We start from the raw sequence: 21,301 nt of genomic DNA on the forward strand, positions 1-21,301 counted from the left end.
GTGAACCTTTAAAATTATAATAGTATACAGTAGAGCCCTGATTTTACCTACCTAAATTTTCCCATTTGCAGTTTCCCAGAATTTACGCCATTTTTTTCATGGTCTCTTGCAGAAAAGCTCGGTTTTATTTCTCCTGTATTTAACGTGTTCCCGGAATTTACGCCATTTTGATGCCACCTCCTGGGAAATATAAAACTGTGGTTCTACTATATTTCATTTTACCATATAGAGAAAAGCAAACCACTTACATGTTAGAAGGAATAGAAGAAGGAATAGAAGGATAGATGTTAGATGATCTGCACTACCTGTGTGTGGCTTCCAGATTGGACAGGCAGGACCTGTGACATGTTCAGCCATGTTAAATGCGATAATATATATATTTTTTTCTTTTATTTATTTAAAAATGTTAGTTTAATAAGATTCTTTAAAAAAAATGCACATTACAGTTGGTTACCACTGGTCTGAAGGTATAGACTTTGGCATTTGGTATAGACTGAAGGCATAGACTGAAGGCATTTGGTCTGAAGGTATAGACTTCCTTAGGATAAGCCTAGGCATACCTTGTATATTCTACAGATGACTGTAGACATCCTTACCATATAAGAGCAACAGTGAAAAGCATCCTTTAGAACCCACATACATGGAGTGGAGCCATGGTGCTAGCATGTGCTAAACAGCATGTTATATATAATGGCAGATTATAATTATGCCTCTGTCAGGGCCCTGAGATAATGTTTTCTGGCATAATGTTTTCTGGCCAACCCAGAGGCACAGCTATGGCTAGTGAAATACACTACCATCTGATCGGTAGAAGCAACCCATTGCTTGGCATGCTATTCATGCCCAGAGAATTGGAAACATCAGGCTGCCTGATGTAGCCTGAACAATCAAGGGTACAAAACACTGGGTTATATAATAAATACCTACAGTCTTATTTCTAGACTAAGCAATCATTATAACAGGCTGGCTTCAGAAATTCCTGCTGTATGTATCAGAGGCAATAATTTTGAGCCATGATAAAGCATACCTACCCAGGGAGAACCCTGCCAAGTAAAATACATACATCTAATTGCTTAATTGATTAAGCATTATCTTATCCCGAGAGCATTGCTTTTGGCTGAAATGTGTAATAACACATTTCAGTGTAGTTAGACATGGATAAAACTAATAACAGCAATATGTAATACATAGCTTAAATTAGTTGCTGCCTGGAGCAAGCATATAGTATAGCAGCCACACAGCCCAGTGACCTACATCCATTAGGACCACTGGTTCCAGGTGAGCACATCGCCAAAGCTCAGCACCAATGCAGAACAGAATCGGAGCACATTGCTTGCAAGTCCAGTGACCTATATCAGGGTCACATTATTTTCATTTGGTAAAATAAATATTTTTTTGCTGGAGGCTCTGCTAATAGTGCGGTGAAGGAAAACATATATGTGTGAAAAATATTCATCCACAGGAAAACACACAAAAAAGAAATTTCAAACACTTGTATGAAAATATCCAAAAAATACCTTTTCTACTGTTACACCATGGAAGGGGAGAGCTTTTTTAACTGTGAAATCTTTCTGTCATTGTTCTTTATAAAGTGAATAGAAATTTATACAGGTAAAGGACCTGTTATCCAGAATGCATGGGACCTGGGGATTTCCGGATAAGGGCTCTCTTCATATTTCTGTATTATTACAGAGGAAAACGAAATAATTTTTAAAAAGTTGGCCTTCCCGTAATTCAGAGCTTTCTGGATAACAGATCCCATACTTTTATACTGATTCTATGTTGCTGTATTTAGTTGTTCTGCACAGCGCTTTGCCTGTTTGCATAATTTTCGTTATTTTATCCATTTGAATAGTCACCCCAGTGTGTTTTAGACCTTACTCTAAACCATTTTTTCCCCTTAGGGTGTTCTAATGGTTGGACCTCCTGGAACAGGCAAAACCATGCTTGCTAAAGCCGTAGCCACAGAATGTGGAACAACATTTTTTAACGTGTCTTCTTCAACATTAACGTCTAAGTACAGGGGAGAGTCTGAGAAGCTGGTCCGCTTATTATTTGAAATGGTAAGTGCCGCACTGTATAATTTGAGTCAAGAACACTTGGCTGTGATTACTATATTGATCGAAAATGATAGCATGCAAGCACTCTAGAAAGTTCAATTAAGGTCGATGGTGGCCATTATTATGTGCCGCTATGTGCTATTAAGACATTTTTACATGTATATTTAAGCTGAATACACTGCTGTTCAGGAATCTTACAGTACAAGTGCTCAGTTTGCAGAGATTTAAACATGTAAGCGCTTCATTTTGAGTTGGTTTCAAGGTTATTTTCTATTGGCTCGCTTGGTTGAAAATGAACAAGTAGATTTAAAAGGAGCACTAAAGCAAGAACACAGAATTATTGTATCAATAGCATCTAGTAAAATGTAAACAAAATGCAAATATTAGCCCCCATTGTGGTTCCACAGCATATAGGAGAAAATGCAAGCTAACATTACCATGATAATTTGTCATCTTTTTTGACCTCCCCATTCACCCCCGGCTACATTTTCCCTCTGTAAATCATTAACTGTACCTTAATTACACATCACAGGGCTGAGCAGTGAAATTAATAAAGGGCACAGGACAATTATGTTACAAATTAAGGCTGTCAGAATGGGACATGTTTTCTCTGCAGCTTGTCAGAAGATGTGATAATTGTTCAAAAATATGCTACAGATACATATGCACCCCTGAGGCCTGTTATCGCATGAAAGTATACAGGGAATGAGAGAGATTAGGAGAACTCTTATTTTATCTTTAGTAATATTTTCCAGTATAGGTTAGTGATGGTGTTAAACCCACATGACGCACCAAGGCAGATGCTCAGCTTCAGCTGGAGACTGATTATACAAGGATTATCAAGTGTAGATTTAGAGAGTTCTTTAGTGACTCCTGCTGAACGTATCCCAGTGCCCAATGGCACAACTGATATAATACAAGAGAGATGAGTGCCTTGAAGTGAAAGAGGAAAAATAAATTCATACAGTTACAATCACACCCTGCTGTCCTGTCATGACTTGGATTTTTCTACTATTTCTCCTGATGCTATTCTTATATTTAGGTAGGGCATAAGATTTCTTTTTTATCTATACCAGTGTTCCCCAACCAGTGACTCAGGGGCAACATGTTGCTCCCCAACCCCTTGGATGTTGCTCCCAGTGGCCTCAAAGCAGGAGCTTATTTTTGAATTTCTGGTTAGGAGGCAAGTTTGGGTTGCACAAAAACCAAGTATAATGCCAAACAGAGCCTTCTGAAGGCTGCCAGTCCAGATAGGGGCTATTAAGTAGCCAATCATAGCTCTCATTGGCACCCTCAGGAACATTTTTCATGCTTGTGTTGCTCCCCAACACTTTTTCCATTTAAATGTGGCTCACGGGTATAAAATGTTGGGGATCGCTGATCTATACAATGCAGAAATCTTCTTCAGCCTTCAAGGAAACCTGCTTTTCAGATGGGTAAGGTTTATCTAGGGTGCCAGGAACCATTTCCCCTTGCTGTATATAATGTATGTGGGGTACAGGTCCAAGTGTCTCTGACTGCTTTTAATGTATTCAGGGATACAGTTCCCACTGTCTCTTACTGTATTTAATGTATTTGGGATGTCACCCAATCGAGCAAAAGAAGGCAATTTCCTGCAATTAAACTCAATCCCAGCACATAACTTGTTTAATGTGCAGCAATCCAAATGTTAAAGGGAAGGTATTTCCAAATTTGTTGCCTTGTTAGATTTATCACTGGCAACAAATCCCCTGGTCTGCCATTACCCTTAAGCATTATGACACACTCGGAGATTTGTTGCATGTGGGAAATTTGCACTATGCGTGACGAATATTCTGAAGATACGTTTTCTTTGGTGTCAGTGTGAATTGCGGGCGGTAAAATATTGCATAAAAATTGCATACCCGCCATAAAAATCAGGTGGAGGTTTCCTGATTCATATGTTTAAGTGTTGGTGATGTCCTGTCAAAGGTATTTTCAGAAGATTTGTTGCCAGCAAGTAGTGCATATTTCCCGGTATGTTTGTATGCCATCACCCTAAAGTAATGGAAGGCAGTATTGAAAGTTTTGACCAGTTCTCCAGTCACTAAAATACAAGAGTGTTTTGCTACCAGCAGTGCTATTAGACCAAAGTAGAGCAGTGACAGCAGCATAGAAACACGGAGGTGCTATCAGTTCAGGCAACTGAATCCTTCAGCACAGGTGTCTTCTTCTTATCAATCCAACTTGCAGTGCAGCAGTAAAGTGTGACTGACGTTTATCAGAGCATAAGTCACATGGCTGAGGGCAACTGGGAAACTAAGATTATGGCTAGCCCCATGTGAAATTTCAATATTAAATATAAAAAAATCTGTTTGTTCTTTTAAAAAATGGATTTCATTGCAGGATTCTGCTGAAAGAGGACTATTAACTGATGGGTTTTGAAAAAAACATATTTTCCCATGACAGTATTCCATTAATATTTGGGGTACCCCTGTGTTACCGGGGTCCCATAGTAGAATCATCCTTTGTATTTTTACAAGTAACAAGTTGGGTAGTTGAACCGTAAGTGTTTGATGCTTGTTACTGTTATTGTTAAACTCATCTCATTAAATTCTTATCTCTATTCACCTCCTGTCTTTTAATGTCACCTTTTCTGTTCCTTAGCATTTTAATCCATTTGGGTTTTTATTATGACAGTTTGAAATGTCTAGAGGTATTATATGTCTCCAACCCTTTCTTTATGTTCCCAATATGTTGTTTTATTCAATCCTGTTACATCCTCTTTGTCTTTGCCCAATACAGCTATAAGCCCCATCTGCATCCCACACAATATTCATCATCTTTAGTGGCGCATTTAATACCCGGCTCAATCTGGCACAATCATTTTGTTATATTAGCAGTAAGTCCCTTTCCATCTAATTTTTGCTTTTTTCTAGATTTTGCCATTTTTTGTTGCAGTAATATTATGTGCCAACATTTTTTTTCTAAATGTTATTTTTGGTTTAGTAATAGCTCTTAGAATATCATCTACCTTCAGAACTTAATGTATATTAGTTTCCTTTAGAATTTCCCTCTACTTTGGATTATGTGTGGTTACAAATAGAATATGATTATTAGTATATGTACTTTTTTATTTCTTTCAGCCTACATTTCTCTTTTCCAGTTCTACTGTTCGTTTCCCAGATATTACAATAATATCTCTCAGGTAACTGCACTATAAAGGCCCATGCCCAGCAGCAACGGTTTAGAATGTAGCTCCAAAAATCTTAAAAAATAAAATGGGCTTGAAGGTTATACCCATATCAGTGCCACAGATTTATATATAAAACTGATCACAAAAACAAAAATATATTATTTTCTAAAATAAATGTTATTTCTTTTGGAATAAATTCCCTCTCAAACCCTCCCCATCCTCCACACAAGGTAAGACGCCACTGCTTGTCATCCTTGGCCGTATTCAGTCAATGGATATAAAGATGTAACACCTAATGTGGCAATAAATAATCTAAACTCCCAGTTCAATTCCTGTAACACCTGTGTGTATAAGTATTTAATTTAAGTATTCAACGAGATTACTCATATAATTGAATCTATGCCAGATACTAGGTATTCCTAGTGGATTCATTAGACAGTAATGCTTGCCTTAATGAATGCTCAGTCAAAATATATTTCCAATTGTCTTTATATAAGATTCCTTCCTCTCTGGCTTTATCCAAGAGTTTAAATTTGATGGTCATGCTAGGTTTGTTTATTAATATACAATACTATAGTTTGATTATTATCTTGTTGTTCTTTATATTGTGCCAATGGTGCTTGGTGATCATTGTAATCAGTCTGTGCCACAGTGGAGCTAAGTTCCCTATTACATTCACCCAAACTATTTACTCGGGGCAATTAACCTGTATGCCTGTATGTCTGTCATCTATCTATCTGCTTTCATCCATAATGACAATTGTGCTGCTTATGTCTCTAGGCGTTATTACCAAAAACATTTTTTTTTATTTTTAAAGCTGGTCTTTCTTCTCTTGTAAGGCTATGCTATATATTACATCTTGTCTATATACTTTATAAATATAAATATATATATATATATATATATTTATCTTAACATGGGACTTTACCAGTAAATGCCTTTATAGTAATCATTCCCTGATTGCACAATTTTAGAACTCAACTCTCCAACCAATAATTAACATATGCATATTGCCAAAATTGGAAAAAAAAATCAGCAAAAATAATTTCTGTCTAAATGCATTTTTCCATGGACTGCAAAAAATATGCTTACCTGCGCCAAATGGGTGAAGAAGGGATGTCATATTCAGGAAAATGTAATTTGTGCATTCATAAAAGCAGGGTTCCACTGTAGTCACTATGCTGAATGTAACGGGTGGAATCCCTTATCTGTAAATCCCTAGGTCCAAAGTTTTCTGGATAATAGATCCTATACCTGTATATAATTTTTTTTTAGCATCAATAAACATATGAGAACATCTCAGATTAGCAAGTGATGCAAAAGTGAAACCTTTTGAGTCAAATTTCCACCAAGGGTCTGATCCTTATAGGTCCCAGCACACTAGGGGGCACATTTACTTACGCACGAACGGGCCGAATGCGTCCGATTGCGTTTTTTCCGTAATGATCGGTATTTGGCGATTTTTCGGAAAATTGTCGCGACTTTTTCGTTGCCATTCCGAATGTTGCGCAAAATCTGGCGATTTTTTCGTAGCGTTACTACTTGCGCGAAAAGTCGCGACTTTTTCGTAGCCTTCGCGCCGAGTACGAAAGATTCGGATTCATTCAAGCTTCAGTATGGTGACTTTTCTTGGGCCAGGTTGGAGCTGCAGGGTGCCATTGAGTCCTATGGGAGGCTTCCAAAATCATGCTAAGTCTGAAAGTTTCGCACGCCGCTTACGAGCGATCAATACGAAAAAGTCGCGACAAGATACGAGCGAATCGTAATGGCTACGAAAAACTTGCGTGTTTTCGTGCAAATCGTATTGGTAACGAAAAAGTCGTGACAATTTCCGAAAAGTCGTAAAGGCGCTGAAAAAATCGCAAAAAATACGAAAAAGTCGCAAAATGTTCGTTTTCCAATCGGAATTTTTCCAATTCGGATTCGTGGGTTAGTAAATGTGCCCCTAGGGAAGCTCATTTATAAGCACACTAGTTGGCCTACATTCTCTCATTTTGTACAAAGGCCAGAGGAAAAGTTTGATTCAGGTAAAATAGCTTTACAGTACAGAACTATGCATGTCTACAAGTTCTTACTCCTGTACTCTACTCTTTTATAACTTCATATCAAAATGAAATGCCTGATTTTGTCTCAGAAGACATTGTACAATTTCGGATTTTTCAGGTATATGCTGACATTACCAATATGATTTTTTGCATCATGATTTTAATATTGATGTTTTATAGACATTTTGCACAAATATAATATCCCCCCATGTTCTGACATACTGTACATATTTAATGATGCATTGACTTATACCAGATCCTCATCAGCATCAACAATACTTGTAGCTTTTTAGTGTAATGCTATTGTATCCATGAACATTACCATTTTAAATTGTATTCTTGAACAAACCAATGTATTTTGTAGTTGTAATATCTGTGTGTAGGCGCATCTCAGTGCATTGTGCCTGAGACTGAGCTTTCAGAAGGAGCCAGCGCTTCACATTAGAACTGCTTTCTGGTAACCTATTGTTTCTCCTACTCCCATGTAACTGGAGGAGTCCCAAGCCGGACTTGGATTTCTTACTATTGAATGCTATTCTGATACCTACTGGGAGCTGCTATCTTGCTCCCTTCCCATTGTTCTGCTGATCAGCTGCTGGGAGGGGGGGATATCACTCCAACTTGCAGCACAGCAGTAAAGTGTGACTGAAGTTTATCAGAGCACAGGTCACATGGCTGTGACTCCCTGGGAAATGAAGAATATGGCTAGCTCCATGTAAGATTTTTAAATTAAAATTTTAAAAATCTATGTTTTTGAAAAACAGATTTCAGTGCAGGATTCTGCTGGGGAAGCTCTATTAACTGATGCGCTTTGAAAAAAAACATGTTTTCCCATGACAGTATTCCTTTAAGCTAGCTAATTGCCTAGTACTGGGGAAGTGCAGTTGGAACAGTATTTTAGTTTGGACTCTCAGCAAGAAAATATCCAACTGGATTTACTAAAATTCTCTATTAAAATTCCAATAATGTCTGGCATTTTCTAAGAAATCTGAAATGAAAAAGAACATGTGGGAAAAATCTTATAAAAGTTCAAAATTTTCCGACTGCGACTGTGTGAATTGTCGCACACAAAAAAAGTGTCAGAAAACCAAAACCTCTAAAGTTTCGAAGCAAGAGAAGGAGACTCCAGGGAATGGATGGGACATCTGTCACGATCTCAGCACGTTTTAGCTGAGGAATTGCTGGATTTGGATTTTTAGCTGTTTTGATGAATAGAAAATCTTGGAAAAGTCACAACTTTTTTTTTCTGTGTTTTAGCGCAAAAAATGCGAATCAGAAAAAAAAATCCAGTGCTTGGTAAATGGCCCCCAAAGAGTCTGGTCATTGAGTAAAAACATGTTTATGCATCAAAATTAATTAATATCATATCGGGTTTATTTAATGTTTAAATGACTTTTAAGTAGACTTAAGGTATGGAGATCCAAATTATTGAAAGAGCCCTTTTCCTTATAACCCCATATTTTTATAGAGTTTTGCAGTGTTCAAGCATATAGTTTCCCTCTAACATGTTACAAGGAGAAATAAAGCAAGAGAAGGTTAGTGGGCCCTGCTTAGTACAGCTTCCGTTAATGTCACTTCCTAATGAAGTTCTAATTTGTTTAAATCTGTATTACCATCTGTCCTTTTGTATGCATTTTACAGTGATTGCATTTAGAATGGCACACTATGTGCTTTAACTCACTTTGTAAGTATTAGAGCAGTAGGTCAAAGTATGTAGTATCGAGTTTGTGGGTAATTCTTTAAATTAATTACAAATAATTAGCAATTATAAATGGGGATAGGTAATTATAATCCAAACCTTGGGAATTAAGTGGACAATAAGTGCCAGGCATTGAGGTACAAAAAGATTAATATTTCAAGGAGATTATTCTTTGAAATAGGTAAACATAAACAGACATTTATGGAGACACAGGGGCAAGAGTACTAAGCATTGGGTTTCAGGGTCTGGCTGCACTCAGCGGGCGTAGATAAAGGGTAGGGGAGGCAGGTCTGTTTTTGTGGGGCAAACACAGGGCCATATTGTAGCACAGAGACCTTATGGCAGGGGTTACCAAACTTTTATACCCGTGAGCAACATTTAAATGTAAAAAATGTTGGGGAGCAACACAAGCATGAAAAAAATTCTTAGGGGATTACCAATAAGGGCTGTGATTGGTTATTTGATAGCCCAGTGATGACTGGCAGGTTACAGGAGGCTCTGCTTGATAGTACACATGGTCTTTATGCCCCCCAAATCTTGTCTTCAGGTCAGAAATTCAAAAATAAAAACCTGCTTTGCGGCCATTGGGTTGGGGATCACTGCCCTATGGAATTCTCCTATGTGCAAAGTGTAAAACCATGGCTGATAGCGTGTTGGAGAAATGCTCATTCCATTTCTTGGTGCAGTTGTAGTGACAGGCTGCAGAAATGCTGTTGCTTTATAAGGTTTCCTTTTCATCTATGGAGCATAAACTTACTGTGTTAGGGAGAAATCCGAGAAAGGCTGAGAGAACAGGCTGAGAGAACAGGTGGAGTGGGTGGTGTAGAAAGCAGACAGGTTCATAGAAAAGAAGACAAGGACCAGGATCATATGGAGAGATAAAGGATGAGGTGTTTGGGATTTTAAATAAATCAAGAACTTAAAAGATAAGAAGGAGAACATCATGGTCAATACAGTACTTACAACTGATGAATAATAAGTTTGCATCCCCCTTGGAATTTTTACATATCAGTAGAGAGAAAATAAGGAGAGATTTGTTTTTTGCATAAGTATCTTTGCCCATAGGAACTGGAATTGGAATAACATCAGAATTATTGCAAAAAGGAAGGTTTGTGAGGAAGAAGCAAAAGGAGCTATGGTAGTGACGTCTAACTGAATATCTTAGAAAACGTAGAAAACATAAATGTGTATCATATATAGTTTAAAGTGATGAAAAGTGATATATTCTAGGCATTGAGCAAAAATAGATTTGGGCTTTAGCTACAATATTGCTCCACCTTTAGAGAAAGGCTGTAGCTGTGACCTGAGTGCAGAAAAAGAAGCACGCAGAGGCAAGGGGAAAAAGCCTTCATCTGTTGGGAATGTTGGGGTTGTTTTAGTTCATAACTGCGGGTGGACAGTAACTCTCTCTGTATTCTTTATAACCCCTAAATATGTATGTGTAATACATTTCTCCTTATTGCTTTCAAGGCAAGATTTTATGCACCAACTACAATTTTTATTGATGAAATTGATTCCATCTGTAGCCGCAGAGGAACGTCTGATGAGCACGAAGCAAGTCGGCGGGTCAAGTCGGAACTGCTCGTTCAGATGGATGGTAAGCTAACAAGAAATAAGTTAAATTGGCTACTAGTTATAGCTATAGTTCTAGACTTCCCAAAGAAAAAGGACCCCCACCCTGCAAAATTGTCAGCTAGAATGTCGGTCTGGATTATGTTAGTTATATTCTCTTGTAGGGTTTTCAATAAAAATAACACACCAAGAGTCTATCTTGAGGTTAATAACAGTTTACAAAGTTATTTGTCTGCAGAATTCCAAAATTATACTCTTGGCTGAATTTCCATATTTTTAAGTTAAAGAAAACAACTTTATGGTGACTGCATTAGAGTCACACTAAATTATGGAATAAGCTACTGCCCAGAAATGCTGGAGAAGTTTGCAAAACTAGCTATTCTGTTTGGGGACATTCAGCACCAATATTTTCCCTGTTGGATATACCTGTATTTGAAGAAACAAGTGGGAGGCTAGAAATTGCCTGGAATTCTCTTCTTTGTCTTATTAAAGCCAAGCTGTGAAAGCAAAGATTGACGGATCGGTGTGAGGGATGCTCTGAATGTCGGAAATAACATTTCTCCTGTGTTTTGAATGCAAATGACAGATGGTCTTGCACCGCTGTCAACAACTTTCTACCTTTCATTCTTGTTCTTGTGTCTATACCCAAGGTGTTGGAGGCGCTCTAGAAAATGATGATCCTTCAAAAATGGTTATGGTGTTGGCTGCCACAAATTTCCCATGGGACATTGATGAGGCTTTACGAAGGAGATTAGAAAAAAGGATCTATATTCCCTTACCTACAGGTACTGCAAGCTAATGACTTGCCTGCTTAGCAGAGCTTAGTATATGAATAGAGAACATTTTTACCTAAACTACAGCACCATCACTTAGCAATTGTATTTAACTAGAAACATTCTTCAGACTGAACATAATGTCCAAAAAATGCAATCTCTTTTTATATTGAGAAAGTCAAGAAAATGATGGCTCATCTGCTTTCACACAGCAGAATCCTCCTCTGACCTCCTCTTATTTTACTCTCTTAAAGAAAGACAAATGGGTGATAGTTTATGTATCTTCAGCAGCAAACGCAGTCTTAATGCCTAGTTACACAAAAGAAACTGTTGCCAGACTTGGGTACCTGGGGTCCACCATAGGGCCACCTTGAAATATTGCATGCCACTGGAAGTGCAGCTGTAATTACCCTGAAAGGGCAAGTGTACTGACATAATACCAGCTTGTACACTGGACTCACTAGATCATTGAGATTGGTTGAACCACCATGTATCCTGGTGCAGTCCAGTACTAGTGTCTTTAATATCAATGTAGATCTGCAAAAGGCCAGCAGCAGGATATGAGAACTTTACAAACACATGCCACATGGGAGTTCATACTTGGAGCATACCCCAGAAAGTGCCTCTCATGACACTTACCTATATGGCAACACTAAGTGGCTTTAATATGGTATGAAAGTGCACATTACCAATTAAACTGATAAGCAACACTGAATGAATCAGCAGGCAGTGTCTTCATGTACAGTCTATTAAAATCTTCACAGAGTAACATACAATGACTGGGCTTTAGTCCACAAATTCAGTATTACACCTCAAATTATTTTTGCTAGTTACATTTTTCAAAGAACAGTGTCATTGGTCAACCTAAAACTAGGGATGCACTGATTCAGCCTTTTTCAGCAGGATTTGGATTCAGCCGAATCCATGCCTCTAGCCAAACTGAATCCCTACAATTATGACACCCGTAGGTGGGTATATCGGGAGAAGATCCGCTTACTGGAAGAACTTGCCAAACGAGCGGATCTTACCATGTATGGCCACCTTAAAACATAAGCCACCCTGTCCTTAAAAGGCAAATTATCATGACTAGATATGTCTGATAAGGCCTATAGTCTTGAATAGATGAAGTAAAAAGTTGAAAGTTAAGGCTCTGGTGTAGGATATCCAATACAAAGCCATTCTGAGAGATCACCTTTAGAATTTCACTGTTGATGAGAAAAGGATGGCAAAGCCCCCATGTATAAGGCTTGCTTCTTCTCATTCTGAAAATGTTGGTTTATCATAGTTATCACAGAATAGTGGGGTCTAAAGGTGGCCATACACGGGCCGATTGTAGCTACCGATATCGGTCCCTTGGATATCTGGCCTAAAATTGGCCAGATTATGATCGGGCAGGTTAAAAGATTCAGTCGGATTGGGGACCGCATCGGCTCACTGATGCGGTCCCCGAACCAACTGTGCCATTGCCACCGTTAGAATTAGCCTACATTTTCCCCAATATCGGCCACCTGTAGGTGGGGATATAGGGAGAAGATCTGCTCGCTTGGCGGCCTCGCCAAGCGAGCAAATCTTAACGTGTATGGGCACCTTAAGAGACCAGCATATGTGTTTTCTTTTTGTCTAAAAAAGATGTTTGGAGACCAAGTGATTTTATCACCCGTATATGAAGCTTAACTGCAGCACAAAAGTTTCTTTTCTGGTTTCAACATTTATTGGGCAAATGATATAGGGGATGTTAACTAAATTTGAAGACTTAAATGCCTCTCATATGTATGTGTGTCTCAGTTTCTCTGATATTCCTTTTGTACAGGTATGGGACCTGTTATCCAGAATGCTCGGGACCTGGGGGTTTTCCAGATAAGGGGTATTTCTGTTATTTGGATCTCCAAATAAAATCCTTTAAATATTAAATATACCCAATAGGACTGTTCTGCCCCAATAAGGGGTAATTATATCTTAGTTGGGATCAAGTACAGGTACTGTTTTATTATTACAGAGAAAAGGGAATCATTTAACCATTAAATAAACCCAATAGGGCTGTTCTGCCCCAATAAGGGGTAATTATATCTTAGTTGGGATCAAGTACAGGTACTGTTTTATTATTACAGAGAAAAGGGAATCATTTAACCATGAAATAAACCCAATAGGGCTGTTCTGCCCCCAATAAGGGGTAATTATATCTTAGTTGGGATCAAGTACAGGTACTGTTTTATTATTACAGAGAGAAAGGGAATCATTTTTAAACAATAGAATTATTTGCTTATAATAGAGTCTATGGGAGATGGCCTTTCCGTAATTTGGAACTTTCTGGATAACGGGTTTCCTAATAACGGATCCCATACCTGTAGTTGTCAATTTACTCATTAAAGAGGTGTTAGCCTCTAATGCACTCAGTGTTGGCCTAATATAATATGCAGTTGTTAGTCGTTTTTTTGTATTGGTCAGTTTTACGTGGTTCACCTCTCCTGTGTGGAACTGTTATCTGGATGTTAAAGGGGTAGTTCACCTTTAAATTAACTTTTAGTATGACATAGACTTTGATATTACATTTGCAGTTGGCCTTTATTTTTTTATTGTTATGGTTTTTCAGTTGTTTAGCTTTTTGTGCAGCCACTCTCCAGTTTGGTATTTAAGCAGCTATCTGATTGCTAGGGTGCAAGCAATTTACTCTAGCAACCAGGCAGAGGTTTGTACAAGAGTTGGGCATATGAATAGAGGAGGGTCTGCATAGAAAGATTAGTGATAAAAAGTAACAATAGCAATAACATTGTACATCATGGAGCAATAGTTTTTAGATGCTGGGGTCAGTGACCCCCATTTGAGGCTGGAAAGAGTCAGAAGGGGAAGGCAAATACGGTAATCAAAAATCTGTAAAAAGTAAATAAAGAAAACCAAATGCAATGTCGCTAGGAATGTGGCATTCTATACCAAACTAAACGGGGTGAGCCACCCCTTTAAAGGAGAAGGAAAGGCGAAGTCACTTGGGGGTCCCAAAATGTTAGGCACCCTCAAGTCACTTAAATCGCTTACATTTTACCCCGGGCTGGTGCCTCTGTTCCGAGAGAACAGCACCAGCCCGGGGCACCTGTAGCGATGCGCTTCCTCCTTCCTGCTTCGCTCGCGCTCATGCGCAGTAGAGTGAAAAAGCTGAACTTAAACTATAAAGTCGGCTTTTCACTCTACTGCGCATGTGATTGCCCCGGGAATTTGCCGGCAAAACAAGCAGGAAGGAGGAAGCGCATCGCTACAGCTACCCCGGGCTGGTGTGGTTTTCTCTTAACAGGGGCACCAGCCTGGGGGACAAGGTAAGCGATTAAAGTCACTTGGGGGTGCCTAAAATTTTGGCACCCCCCAAGTGACTTAGCCTTTCCTTGTCCTTTAAGGTCACACTTAGGTGGTGTTTGGCACGACCACCTGGAGGATTGATAGGAGAGGGCTGGAAGAGAAGTAATATAAATAAGTAATATAAATAATATTAATTTAAAGTTAATTGTAAGCTCCTGCTGCCAGTTCTAGATTATTAACATTCTAATGGCCACTGCCACATTAGTGCCGTACGGAAACAACAAGTAAATGAAAACAATTCCCAACAAGTACTCACGCCCCTGACAAACTTTTAGACTGCAGTGCGACAGTGGAAACGACCAAGCAGGTGAAATTAAACATTGAAATGGAATTGTCGCCCCAAGAGAATCTCTGTTACTATTTTGCTGTGTTTTACTACGGATGCTTTAAAATAATTGAATCCAATTCTGATTCAGTGACATATTTACTGGCACGTCAATGGGCTGTTAAGCAGAGCATCAATCCAAGATGAGCTGAAACAACCGAAGACAATTAAGTTGCAATGATAAAACCCCAGGCACATAAGTTGGTGATTTTTTACTCAAAGGCCAGGATCATTGTGATTCATTGAGAGTCGGACATTGTGACTAAACTGTCTAGACTTCAGCTGCATCAGAATGCAACAGCCTGAGCCCTTGTGTTACGTGTGTGTGCCACCATGCCTGTACCCAGTATGTAATGCAGCCTGCCAGGATCATGCTTAATGCCGTATAAGAACTTGGTTAATAGAGATCTGTCTTGATTGTGATGATTTTAACACTTTAAGCTCTAAATTGAATTAAGTGTTCAGGTATAGGATCTGTTATCTGTAATGCTTGGGAGCTGGGTTACCCAGATATGGGATCTTTCCATAATTTTAAATACCATACCATATAATTTCAATATTAGATAAACCCAATATGGATTCAGCTTAGTTTCCATCAGCTGCAAGGTTCTTAGACAGCAACAATGTTTGCTTAAATAGGCATTCATACTGCATTGTATATGTCACAACTTTCTGGAAAATGGGTTTCAAGGTAATATAACCCATACCTGTACATTAATAGATATATGTAGTATTTGTGTGTCTAATTGTGTGCAAGTTTATTACATGCTTCTGGAGGTACCAGAACAGTTTCTAAGCTGGCTAGGCTCAGGGATTCATATCTGATAGCATTCTCTCCCTCTAGCAGAAGGCTGCTATACATTGGCCGATCCTGTACTGTATCTGATTAATTGTCCCCTTGGGCCAAACAGACAGATACTGTGCTAGGTGCCATAGGTAGAATGGCTCACTACATTTGCATTCTTTTACCCTGTACCTTTGGCCTGCTTTAGGGCAGAGGCACACAGGGTATTTTGCCCCTTGCACTTAGGGGCTCAAGCATCTGCCCCTTAATCTTTTTCAGCACAGGTGGCAAAACATCTAAAGTTCCCTTCATGCAGAATGCAGAACGCATGAATAAAGAATGCACCTTAGGCCTTAAGGTGGCCATACATGGTAAGATTCGCTCGTTTGGCAAGGTCCCCAAACAGGAAAATCTTTCCCCCGATATGCCCACCTAGGGCCAAACAATCGCATTGTAGGGTATATGAAAAGTCACATGAGGACCGCATCAAAATGTGGTCCCTGATCCGACTAAAAAAATCAAACCTGTGTGATCGATAACTGGCTGATTTTTGGCCAGATATCGGTTGGGCAGGGTAGTCAGGGGTTCCCATACATGGGCAGATAAGCTGCTGAATGGGTCTAAATGACTCAAATTGCAGCTGCAATCGGCCCCTGTATAGCCACCTTTAACCCTGTAAATGCTGAGCGCCAGCAGTAATCCCCTTATCTATTTGTTGTGCAGGTTTATTGGCACCTACAGATATATTTAGTTGTTCTGCTGAAAGCAGGCCTTTATTTTTAATGGCACTTTTGGCATTTTCTCTGCTGGAACAGATAATGCTGGTGGAGAAAATGCTGGTCAGCTCCTTTCTACCTTGTCAGCACACACACAAGCGTATGTATGGAAACACAAAAGGATGTGTTTATGTAGCAATATGGCCGTGTTTGTGCTGGCAGACTGATCCCATGCATACACAGAAAGACAGTAGCGGATCAGCCTTTTCTCCGCTGTCGTAGACGCGGCACTTGTGACACCGCCTTAACTCTTCAGGTGGCTCCCTTTTAACCAAGCCTTTTCCTATTGATTGACAAGATTGAGAATCTGTTTTTTTAATAAAATATATTTAGTATTTATATTTTCATTTTGGATTTTGAAACAAACACAAATGTGGTAAAGATAAATATTTCAGCACATTCCCTTTCAGTTGACAGTGACATTTTCGGTGGATTGGTAGCACGCGAGTAGCTGCGGGATGTAGGACACCGCTGGTTTCCATAGGCAGCACATTACTTTTAACTGGCCAGACGCAAGTCATTAGGACAGTTATTATTAATTCTGCTTCCCATAATATTCCTGCAGTTCAAGGACATTTACTAGCAGACAGGAATAAAAGTATAAATTATGGAAGCTCAATGTACTTTCCTCCACCTGGGACAATTACATGCAGGGAACAGACTGCATGGCCAATGAGTGTCTGAGCCGCACAGGCTTGTTCTTAAGTGTCTTTAATGTAACCAATATCCTCTGAAGGACCTAATGTATCGAGGAAATTATGATGACATTGTCTTGTAACCGTATATAACATTAATCACAGATTTAAAAGGGACATCTGCATTGAAATACTGTACGAGTAGTTATTTGATTGAGCAGCCATAAATCCGGGTTTATATTGCTGATACTGCCATAGGAATTTAACCACTGCTACCTTTCATTGCTCCAGATAAAATCCCTTCTGCTCTGTCAGTTGGCTTGTGTTAAAAACCTGACATTGCTCTCCACCGATGATACATGCCAGCTAACATTTAATTTAATTATGTTTCCAATACACAAATACGGGATGATTGGCTGAGAGAATGACAGGCAGTCCCCTGATTGATCTGGTTACACTGTTGGGCTTCTAGTTGGATATGTTGACATGTAACATTCTGGCTGTGTTTTCCCAGCTAATGGAAGGGCAGAGCTGCTGAAAATAAATCTACGGGAAGTAGAGTTGGAGCCGAGCGTCGACCTTGAAGTTATTGCTCAGAAGATTGAAGGCTATTCCGGAGCAGATATAACCAATGTTTGCAGGTACAGTGGCTGAAATGGGAAAGGGACTATGTCAACAAAGCCTCTCAGTCTAGTTTAAAGAATTAAGAACTAAGCCCTAAAAATGAATATGGCTATAAAAGCCATATTTTATATCCTGAACTTACTGTCCAGCCTAAAGTTTCAGCATCTTTATAGTAGCAATGATCCAATCCCTTAAACTTGTCACTGGAGCTCCCCATCTTGGATTTTGTTAGGAGTGTCAGTGACACTGAACATGCTCAGTGTGTTCTAAGCAGCTGTTGGGAAGCTAAGCTTAGGGGTTCTTACAAATTATCCAGCAGAAAATGAGGTTTGCCTTTAATATAAACAGATTCTTCAGGACTGGTTTCAGAGCTGCCATGTAGTAGTTATCTATATGAATTACTAATTGTGAGTGGGTCCCTAAGCTCAGGTAAGTGACAGCAGCACAGAACATGTGCAGGGAATCAGCAGAAAAGAAGATGGGGGGCTACTGGGCATCTTTGGGGGCACAGATCTTCCCTGCTAAAGGGCTGTGGTTGCCTTGGGCTGGTACTGAAGCCCAACACATAATGTACACATATCTGACCTAGTTCTTTAGTTAAGCTTTAGTTCTCCTTTAAATAAAACTGCATGCATTAACCTACACCAACAGCACATTACACTTATTGTTTAGCCCCTTCCCACCAATCAATTCCCTGCTGTTTGTGTAGGTACCTATCTGCAATTAGATGTTTGTAGTTGGCACATACTGCAATAAAGGCATACCCCGGGCACATGTCAAGGAGTAAGACACACATAAACAGACATACACAGGGAAAATCATAAATACATTAATGCTGTTTGTTATAGATTGTGCAAAGACCTTATGGCTAGGGTACATTGTTTATATCATAGGCTTTAGCTGCCAGTTATAGGCTATAGCTGCAGTTGGCAGCTATAGCCTATGATATAAATATCGTAGTGCAGCATCAGGGATTATAATACTGCACAAAGCTTGTTGATCCCACAGGTCTCACAGGCCAATGGCACATATGGTGTATTCTCCACTGCCACATCTCAGCCCCTGGAGATGCGCTTCAGTGTTGGATTTCACTCAAGTGGATGACAAGTTGCCTGGCCATGGCTTGGGGGCTTCTCCACCAGCTAGGAAATGTTGATAGAGAGTATGCCATAGGCCTAAAAGGTATGCAGTTGGTATGCAGGTATGCAGTTGGGGATATAAATTACCCAGCCGATGTAGTTGTCATTGTTGACCAAGAGGATTTTCCATAGGTCAGCAGCTTAAACCTTTTGAACTGTCCTTTCTATTACTTTTGTGGTACCAAAATCCATCTCTTTCTTTCAGGGATGCATCCATGATGGCAATGAGACGCCGTATCCAGGGTTTAACCCCAGAACAGATCCGGGCTCTGTCCAAGGATGAGTTGCAGATGCCCGTGACCGTGATGGACTTTGAACTAGCGCTAAAAAAAGTATCCAAGTCGGTCTCCGCTGCAGATTTGGAAAAGTATGAAAAATGGATGGCTGAATTTGGTTCTGCCTAAAAAGCTGCAATATTCGTCCTGTGTTTTACAGAGTGAACATACAAGAAGTGTCGTCCTGCTTGCACTGGAATTAACCCCATTTTAACCCAAAGCCGATGTGCACTTGTGTGTTAGTTACATTTCTCAGCACTCAGAGACCGTTTTATCTTCCTCATCCGCTGCTGAATAACTGTGTCTCTTTCATTACAAGGACTCATGTCACTTTAAGTTAATGGCTTGTGAGCAGAAATTAGCTTTCACTATGATAACCATAAGGCTGTGGATCTTAAATTAATCACGTTAGACAGGAAAGGATAATTAGGTAAGGTCAGCGGAGAAGATTGCCTCTAAACTTCTTAATTCTTAACAAGACCAGCAAAGCATAACCTTTTAACAGATTTCATAATTACAGACGCTAAGTGGAAGTACAAAACGCTAGCACATCAGCATTTAGTGCCTACTTGGATATTTCAGATAGAAACGCCTAACGACAGGGATCACACTGGGGGTGACTGTTTTTAATTCAGGGGCTCCTTCCTGGCTCAGGGAGCATTCTCTGATCAGATAGATGTGCCTCTAACTGTTGTATGTCAAATACACACATTGCATATATTGCACATCATTCTGGGTCCTTGCTAGATTCCAGGTCTCATAGCAGCCACATCATTTTCTACCCTTGCTTAGTCAGTATTTAGCCTTTAAAGACATGTAAAATCTATTTCACTGGGGGTGCCAAAATGTTAGGCATCTCTTCAGGGAAATAGATCGCTAAATTTTTCCATTGGCCAATGCTCCTGTTATGAGTGAACTGCACCAGCCCATGGAAAAACACTGGCATCTCCTTGCCTTAAGATCTTTGCTCCTTTGGCGTTCATGTAAGTAAATCCTGTTGGGTTTTACTGTACTGTACATGTGTGAACAGAAGTTGGCGCAAGGGATGCCTGTGAAGGTTACTAAAATGCCATCGCTGCGCTTAGACAGTTTTAGCAATCTATTTCCCTGGGAGGAACCCTAAAATTTTTGGCACCCCCAGTAAACTTTACATGTCCTTTTAGGGCTTTGGCACACGGGGAGATTAGTCGCCTGCGACAAATCTCCTGTGTCTCGGGTGACTAATCTCCCCGAAATGCCATCCCACCGGCGAAAATGTAAATCGCCGGTGGGATGGCATACGTGGCGGCACAATTTCAGTGAAATCGCGCAAGTTTCTTCTCGAGGCAACTTGTGCGATTTCACCGAAATCGCGCCGCCACGTATGCCATCCCACGCTAGTGGGATGGCAATCCGGGGAGATTAGTCGCCCGCGAACAGGGAGTTTTGTCGCGGGCGACTAATCTCCCCGTGTGCCAGAGCCCTTAAAAATGCCAGGCTGTTATTTGTATATGCTACAGCACACAATGTCCTATGCAGTGAGCAAAGTGTACAAAAATGGCTGATTGTGGCTTCCTCTCTGCCATTTTCCTTTGGTTGGAATCCACTAGGGGGATATAGAGTGCTTTTTGCTCCCTGTGCTATTCTGTTTAAAAACATGAGCCAAAAGCCCAAACCAGCACATCGCCAATATAAACATACTTCTTCTCCAGTGGGTGTGAAGTGGGTGACTGGCACTCAGGGAACTGGCACAGAGGCTTAGTATAGAACACAATAGATGACCTTGTACACCAAGTGCTTTGTGTTGCTGAGTGTGTGGATGTTCTAAATGTTAAACTATAACATCAGATTATTTCTTTATTTAAACAGATTTATTTAAAAAAATGTTTTTTGTTGTTGTTGTTTTAATAAGGGATACTGTCTGCAGAATAAAATGTGTTTATTCATCTCATAAAACATTGTGGAAAGCAGAGCTGATTTGAAATCCCTTAGTTGCCTTCTGGAATTGAACTGTATCATCTCAAAGCTTTCCTCTGCAGCATAGCTACCAAAGGGTTAATGTGGACTTTTGTCTAGGAGGCAGAAAAAAAGAGCTCCTCCTCTTTCCAACACAAGC

At 39.7% G+C, this 21,301-nt stretch overlaps 1 protein-coding gene across 2 annotated transcripts in view; it reads left to right on the forward strand.

The window, feature by feature from the left end:
• katnal1 (katanin p60 subunit A-like 1) overlaps nt 1-21,067 on the forward strand; it is a 34,080-nt gene extending 13,013 nt beyond the window's left edge. For both annotated transcript variants that reach the window (XM_002934015.5, XM_004912041.3), the window contains exons 7-11: nt 1,905-2,063; nt 10,429-10,555; nt 11,181-11,315; nt 17,683-17,809; nt 19,137-21,067. In XM_002934015.5, the coding sequence (XP_002934061.1) occupies nt 1,905-2,063; nt 10,429-10,555; nt 11,181-11,315; nt 17,683-17,809; nt 19,137-19,335 (747 nt within the window). In that variant the 3' untranslated portion in view covers nt 19,336-21,067. The remainder of the gene's footprint in view (nt 1-1,904; nt 2,064-10,428; nt 10,556-11,180; nt 11,316-17,682; nt 17,810-19,136) is intronic.
• Nucleotides 21,068-21,301: the final 234 nt, after the last annotated feature.

The sequence above is a fragment of the Xenopus tropicalis genome, chromosome 2 (genome assembly GCF_000004195.4).
Source record: "Xenopus tropicalis strain Nigerian chromosome 2, UCB_Xtro_10.0, whole genome shotgun sequence".
In the NCBI taxonomy this organism is placed as follows: domain Eukaryota; kingdom Metazoa; phylum Chordata; class Amphibia; order Anura; family Pipidae; genus Xenopus; species Xenopus tropicalis.